This window comes from Pempheris klunzingeri, chromosome 15 (assembly GCF_042242105.1).
Source record: "Pempheris klunzingeri isolate RE-2024b chromosome 15, fPemKlu1.hap1, whole genome shotgun sequence".
Classification (NCBI taxonomy): domain Eukaryota; kingdom Metazoa; phylum Chordata; class Actinopteri; order Acropomatiformes; family Pempheridae; genus Pempheris; species Pempheris klunzingeri.
Window position 1 is genome coordinate 2899368 of NC_092026.1, and position 8146 is coordinate 2907513.

The 8146-nt window shown below is 43.7% G+C and overlaps 1 protein-coding gene across 1 annotated transcript; it reads right to left on the reverse strand.

Moving 5' to 3' along the window:
* Nucleotides 1-1464: 1464 nt before the first annotated feature.
* On the reverse strand, nt 1465-7931 carry LOC139214743 (homeobox protein Mohawk-like). Its single transcript, XM_070845660.1, has 6 exons — nt 7741-7931; nt 7271-7430; nt 6980-7133; nt 6543-6881; nt 2097-2130; nt 1465-1804 (listed from the first exon to the last, which is right to left on the reverse strand). The coding sequence occupies exons 1-6, from the start codon at nt 7929-7931 to the stop codon at nt 1465-1467; spliced, it is 1218 nt and encodes a 405-aa protein (XP_070701761.1).
* Nucleotides 7932-8146: the final 215 nt, after the last annotated feature.

Below are 8146 nucleotides of genomic sequence, written 5' to 3' on the forward strand. Positions count from 1 at the left end.
GTGATTACAAGCTTATGCTTGGTGTCAGGATGTCCCCACAAGTCTCCCCTCAGAGGCAGAGTACCAGACATTCCCTTGAAGCTTATCATATTCTCTGTATTGCCAATAAGCTTTTGGCCGCCGTTGGCCACGATCATTTGGCATTTGTTAAGTTTTAGCATCAAAAACAGATGACAGTTTTGCATCTCATCTATCATAAAAGTGTTTGCTGTTCAGGACAGTACAGAAAAACAAGAGTGTGTTCCTCAGACAGACGTCACGCTGTCATTCCAACGCATTCACAATTCCTTTAAGAGCTTTTCTCAAAACTTAAGTAGCTGCATTAGCTAACTTTTAGGCCACTTGAGGGCAGCAGAAATAAGCTTTGCCGCACTTTTTAAGTTCCCACCAAGTTCCCAACCAGCCGGCGTGAAGCGACGTTGGCGTTAATTTGGAGTTGATTTCATGTTGAAGCTATCTGGCTCTTTAGCTAGCTTCCATAATGCTCCATGTTCACTGGCTAGTTGCTAACATCGTCTGGTTGGTGCTGTAAAGTTAGTCCAGAGCTTTTTTTTTTTTTTTTTTCTGTGGAAGCGGATAAAAGCTTTCTGCTGTGGCTGAGAACAACATGATGGGAGTGAACAGAAACTGTGAAGTTGTGAGCCAGAAACCAAAACAAGGAGTTTAAAAATACCAGAAAGTCTGAGGTAAAAAAAAAAAAAAAGAAGAAGCAGAATCTGGTCATAATTCTCTGACGAGCTACGAATACTAATTATAGCTGCTTTATCTGCATATTAGAAAACTGCTCCACGTCCCCTGTGAGTTCTCCGCCTTGTACATCACATTCATGGGCTCATGGCTGATTTACTGACATGTATCCCACAAAAATTTCCCATGTCTGTCACTGAATCCTTCTTTAGCTGCTTCGATGCTCATCAGAGGAACTTTAACCACAGTAACTTCGCTCGAAAAACCGTCTCCCTGCTCAGTTCGGGATGTCACCCATCTGCCCATATTACAACCTTTTAAAAAGCAATTTGAAAGGATATTATGAAACTGCAAGAGCCACAATTGCACACATGAAAAGTACCACTAAATACAGTTCAGTGAAACATAACTATGCAGCTTCAGCCGCTGCAAAGCAATGATTTAAAGCAAACGACTGGGCAAAAGATTTCACATTGGGTTTATTCAAATAGCTGCTGTCAAACTTTAGCGTTGGATGATAATCCAGTCTCGTGGAAGTTAATATAACTTACTGCAACAGACGGCAATAGGAAGACATTAGAAACATGGCAAAAACGATAGAAAATATTCAACTGAGTTAGGTCAGTTTTTCCATTTTACGATGTAAAAATGTTTGAAAATGTCAAAGTTTATCAGCATTACAAAATAAGAGAGGCTGTACAGATATTGCAAGGCACTTAAGCATCTGGAATTCCTATATGGAGCGATGTGCTTAGACCAGATGCTCGAATGAAATGCCTACACACCGTTTGCCAGGACCACGTTAACAGTCTGGACCTCGGAGATGTGAGAGGACTTCTGGATGATGCGGCTGGTGAGAGTGGGCCCCACGGTGCAGCTCTGCCTCAGAGCAGAGGCGGGTCCCGTGACACACATCCTGTCTATGATAGTGGTCCTCGTTACGGAGAAGGGCTCTCGGGCGCAGCTCTGCCCCGTGCCGCCGCTGGGCACGCTCACGCAGCTCTGGTCCACCGTGCAGCTCTGCCCCTGGGCCAAGTTGGTCAGAGCCACGGCGGCGTGGATCTCCCTCCAGCCCTGATCGGCTCGTCTCTGCTGGACTCGGTCCTGCTGCTGGTCCCTGTGAACAAGACAAAAAAATAAAGATATCATCTCACCTCTTGCCCAAATTATCCTGGAACCAATCAGCTGCAGAGCAATTTTAGAAATCCAAAGCAGAAATGGTGAGTTTGCTTGGATATCTGCTCTTGACATAACGCCAGAATAACACGGTTGAACTAGAGGTGGTGGTTCGATTTCAAGAGGAGCTTCCAAGAGGGATTATAAACAGTATTACTTTTCAAGCTGATGAAGGTTGAAAAGTGCAAACAGCTGATTTAATTGCAGATTGAGTGATGAGAGAGCACACGTACCTGTCACATTTAGTCGAAGTATAATCCATTGTGTCTGCAAGAGAAGAAGAGAGAGACTGAAATGTGCCATGTATCAGATTACGTGATAGCAGTGAAATTGCAAACATTGCGAATATTCACAGAGCAATCAGAGGTGAATTAAGCCTAAAGCTGTATGTTAGTGATACACACTATTAATGTATTAGTTTGTAACTTGCAGCATGTGTGCTCGGCCGCTTGTGTGTGTGTGTGTGTGTGTGTGTGTGTGTGTGTGTGTGTGTGTGTGTGTGTGTGTGTGTGTGTGTGTGTGTGTGTGTGCGGGTGTAAAAGTGCTCCCAGATTCAAGTGTGAGCATCTCTGTGAGCATATTTGTGCACACAGTCACTACTTGTGTCTCTCAGGATGTGTTTTACGGTGCCAAAAAGGTTTGACTCGGCGAAGTGCACCAGTCTGCCTCTGCTCAGCTACTCCGGCCAAAACAAATGCAAAGCAGAGTTTTCTCTTGAGCTTTTCAGAGAGAGAGAGAGGGGGTGGGTGGAGGGGGAGCAGAAAAAAAACAAAAATCTGATATCTGCATCGTGTCACAAGGACTGCTGCTGTGTTTTCAGGTTTCCAGCTCTGCTCGCACCTGTAAAGTCAGTCCCTGCACATGTCCGTGTTGTTCGACTTAATTCCATTTGACCAACGAAGCTACAGTATCTCTGACTCTCTCAGAGGCAGCAGCGGGATAAATCGGACAATTGCTTGCACAATTTCTGTTTGTGGTCAGAGCATAAGCATGCCTTATATGCAGAACATATTTTCCATTTGAGCTTTGGACTATTGCCTTTTTTAATTGGAGCAGATAGAAGCTGGTCAAAACCAATTTTTCTTCAGAGAGCAACAGACAGGGAAATTAGAGGCCCGCTGTGAAACACAGTCTTTCAATGCAAACAGCCCGAAACATCTCCGTCTCTGATTTCTTCAGCCAGACTGGAGCCAAGAGCAACTACTTATTGATAGTAAATCATTTTGCTGTTTTATGCTTTTTTGCTACTGAACGTCCCTGAGCTTTTCTCTCTTTAGCCATAATGTGCTCTGCCAAGAAAGTACTTCAGTACCTCTGTTGTATTTATTACCAAGAAAAAAAAAATGTTTTACCTCTGGTGAGTCTCAAATTTACAGCATGGATCAGTTTTACAAGGCGTAGTGAAACTGCTGACCGCTCTTTTGATATTCCACGGTGCTGCTGCAGTGCAGGAGTGTTAGAGTTTATCATTTCATGTTAGAGCGAGCTTATGTACAGTAAATAATGGGTTGGCATTTTGGGAAATATTTTAATTTCGATTAAGATTGGTACCACTTTTGTGTTTTTACGGCAAATGTGAAGCTGTTTAGCTTAGCTTAGCTTAGCATAAAGAGTGGAAACAGGTAGAAACAGATAGCCTGGTTCTGTTTGAAGGTAACTAAATTCACTTAACAGCATCTGAAGCTCACAAACCAGCATGTTATATCAAATGACTTGAATCTGTACAAACACAGTAGTGTAAAAACTAAAACGTTGCAGGTTTGCAACTACTTTGTTTTTTTTTGACCTGATTGAACAAACAATGCATAGCGTGATCTTTAGAGAGATGCTTGTAGGCAGATATGTTCACCTTCACACTAAGCCAGGCTAACCGTGTCCTGGATGCTGCTTCATATTTATAGACAGACTGATATGAGAGATTAATCGTTGTTCTCATCTAACCCTTGGCAAAACAAAGAGTGAAAACAGAACGTGCATTTGAATTTGTATAAAACTTGTGTATATTATGGAGTTTAGCATCCTATTACAGCCATAAATCCTGTCTAATGTGACCCACTCACAATGAAATATTGTCTAAGTCTTGGCTGCGCTCCCACAATATCAGTTTAAATCCCCTCACGGCCCAAAGTCGGTGACTCTCAGTCATCTCACTGGTGTGTCATTTGAATCCATGCTGGAAAACAACTTTGCACTGAGAAAATATTGTAACACCTTATTCCCACAATGCGGATACATATTTGCAGACGAGAGACTCCCCTCTCGGCATGCGTGTTTTTATTTGAAACTAAATGGGTGGAAAACGCAGCTAGGCGTTTGTCCATTTATGTTTTTCGCCTCTGCGTCCAATAAAACACGATTCTGGTCACATTTAACGGCTCTCCAGCCTTTTTAAGGGAAATACTGTAAGTTGATGTGAGTGCTTTATTATATGGTGTAAATAATCTTACATTTCTGTGCAGTAAATGGTAACATCTCTAACAATTACTATTCCGTAGACCGTTTACAGCCTGTGGGATTCAGACTGATGCGTTTAAAGACACCGTGCAGTGGCATCACATATTAGTCCACCGCTCGACGCTCGACTGTTTAAGTCGTCTCCCGGGCGGAGTATAAATGTGTTAATGGTGTTAGTGCCTGTCATGAATCTGGCAGCTTGACTTTCCACTTCACCTCCACAGAGGAGCCGTACTGGGTTGCAAACACCCTTAATATGACCAGCAGGGATGCATTAAAAGTTTGCACAAATATTTCAGCAGTGCTGCCCGCATAGTGCGTGATGACATCAAGAAACCCCCCGAATCCAAAAGAAATAGGATTTGAAATGAAATAGTAACAACATGTTCAAGGCAAATCGGCTTATGTGCTTTCTTTTATGCTAAATATGAAGCTACAGCCAGCAGACAGTTAGCTTAGCTTAGCATAAAGACTGGAAACAAGTGGAAACAGCTAGCAAGCACCTCTAAAGCTCATTAATTAGCATGTTATATCTAGTTTGTTTAATCTGGACTAATTTCTGTGCTAAGCTAAGAAATACCCGGCACACGACCACAACTTGATGTTTTTACACGTCAAACTTTAACAGACGAAACAAACGAGATAAAAAGTGTTAGTTATTGAACTTTAAAGGTGCAGGTTGGAGCTTTTTGTTGTTAGCGTAGCCTCCTGTTTCCAGTCTAAATGCTAAGCTACGTTAACCATCTGCTAGGCGTAGCTTCATATTTAGCGAATTCAGTAATTCCCAAAATGTCAAACTATTCCCTGAAATAAATGAGATAAACGAGAATCCTTGTATGTTATTTAAACCAAATAAAATGTTCACTGGGTCGCTATTTCTTTATGTTAAACCAATAAATTCTTCTAATTATTCGTTACCAACCTGAGGCACCAAATTGAGGTTAAACTCTCTCACAGATACAGATTTAGCCTCGTCACACACTATAAAAATACCCATTAAATAACCGCCTTTATGGGACAAGGATATGATATTTTTTCCAGGAAAGTTGTTCTAAAACAATAAAAGAAAGAACTTAAAGCACGCCTTGTTTAATATTAGAGCGAAACGCTAAGAAGTAGAACCGGTTTCAAAAATCTTTTCACAGCTCTCATGATATAATGTAAAATTAGATTGATTGTGAGTAGGAAAGTAACACTTGGGAGACGCCACTGCCAAAGAACACATGAGTCAAGGAAGCAAAGCTGCGCCCTCAAACACGGATGCTAAAAGCCAAATGGATATTAGCGATCTTTGCCTGCGTCCTCTCACAGCTGAGTGGCAGCTCTGACAGTCGCTCCACGAGACGTCCTCAGTGCTTTACTGACAGACTGCTCCATTTCTACATTTGGCCGAGGTCTCCACTTCTCACCCTGGGAAGAATAAAGTCTCAGACATTCTGTAATTGTCCTTGAGACTGGACTGGACATTTCCACCATGGCAAGAAGCTGAAGCGGAACAAATGGCACATTCTAGTATATGGAAATGATATTTGCGGTGCGTAGCGGCAGCCAGCACGAGCTCCATCCAATTTTAAAATGAGGGATTTCAGCGTCTGCATGAGTCTTTATTAGTAATGTTTGTAAAGGCTTTGGCTCCTGTACCTTAGCGGATTTGAGGGTTGTCAGTGTGCTGGGCTCCCTATAGGTCTGAAAGGGCACCCAGGTGTCAAACTCCCTCCTAGTTTCACTCTCACTTTATAATTGAATCTCGCGCAGCTTCTGACTTTCAGTGGAATGCCAGAGATTTATTAATGTCGGGGAGCTCTGAGGAGCCATGTGGAAGTTTCTGTTCGGTCTGTTCTCATTTTACTGTACACTGTGGTGTGTTAAAAGTGAAGTGAAGGGAAGCGGGGTAGTTAAAGTGTCATTTTACCTCACATTCAACATAAATCTACAATTAACAAGGAAGATGCTTTAATGATTTCTGTGGACAGGGGGTGCTATCATCTCTTTTCCTCCTAATCTACCCTTAATGGATTTAACTTCTTAACTTGTCACGACTTCAGGCACAATACGAGTGCTTGCATCACGACTTTTAATATTATTATACTTTCCCTGATTCTTTTTACAGATACTGAGTGTAGGTTTGGTGTTAAAGCCCAATTTTCCACTCATCTTATTGCTTCAATGTGTGTAGAATATTTTCTCGCACGGGGACAATAACCGTCACAAACAGCAGCTCTCACCCATGTGGTAGACAAAGTTGGCCTCGGTTTCGTAGGACGACGCCGGGGAGACGACATCTCGGTCACATTCGTTAGAGCTGAACGACTCAGAGTGGCTCCTCCTCTTGCGGGCCGAGGTGACGCCATCGGCCTTCGCCGCCATCATGTGCCGCAGGGTGTCGTTCAGATAACGATTCAGCAAGCTGCTCTTGTACTTGGATGGAGGCGACACGCTGTCGTCACTGTTGGCGGGGTCCGCCATGGCCAGGACGGTGCCCTGTTTCTGGAGCACGGCCTTGTGGGAAGGTGACCTGCCAAAGTCTGATTGGCTGATTGGAGTTTGTGAGGGGCACTCTTCATCTGCAGCGAAGGAAGCAAAACCAAGACTTGTTTCTTGTTGTACTGGTTTAAAAGTAATAGACTAATAGAGTAACACACTTAAATACTGCAGTCCGTACCGTCTGAGTCGGTGTCATCGCTGCACACACTCAGTCTCTCAGCGTTTCCCTGGATGTATTTGTTGTACAGTTTGATCCTCAGCGCCCAGCTCAGATCTGGCTGCCTCACTGTGTTCTTCAGCCTCCGCCGGGCATTCGCAAACCAGTTGGAAACCTGCACAGATGCACCTCATTATAGGACGGCACTGGCTTCTTTCTCACTCCCAAAATTCATTATCAACACATCCCTGCACTCCCTCCTCCTCCATTCCACCATCGCCGCTTCTCACGTAGCTCGAGCTCTTCTCTCACCTGCACTAGCGTCATATGTGAGCCCAGGGCCAGCAGGACCTTCTCCGTCTTGGTGGGATAGGGGTTGTCCCGGTGTTTGTACAGCCAATGTTTCAGTGGTCGAGCCATGTCCTGCAGCACCTGTCTCTTGTGGCGAACTTTGACCCCACCCAGACGAGACCTGGAGGGATCAGACGTTTGCCTAATAGATTCACAAAGACCACCTGCGATCCCCCCTCGGCTCAGGCTATAACGTTTTTTACACGAAACAATGCTGAATTATTCCTGTCTGTAACTTCCATGTCTAAAAGAACTACTGTGGATGTAAAGGCAGAACAAAAACAACAGATTAACATGACGTGAGGTCATATTTCAAGTATAACTGCATTAAAATACCTCATTTTAAACTATAATACAAAGTGCAGCCTCCTGTTCGGCTGCTGATCGTGCCATTAAACAATATTTTACAACTCAGGCAAAAAAGGGCGTACCCATATCTTCTGTACTTGATCGGAGAGCTGTTTTCAGTGGTGTCCTGGCATCGCAGCAGGTCTGTGTTCTCCCCGTCTGTTAAACTGCTCTGAGGTAAGTCAACACAGCTCAGTCTGCTCCTCTCCTCTGCTCTCCTGCCGTCCTCCAAATGAAGCAGAGTGTCAGACTTCATCACGGCGACTTTGTTCATCGTTAAACGCAGAGAATTTCCTTCAATCAACAGGTGCATCAGTAGACTTCCAGATGTAAATAGAAGCAGCAGGTTCCCATCCTGGGTTCACTAGATGTAGAAGTAAAAGGCAGAAAAAAGTGTTCCCTCGCTCTTCTCTCCGTGCTCTCGGGGGCAGCGACTGAGCAGACTTGAGGATGACAGACTCTTATGAGGGAATAATGTTTGAAAAGTCA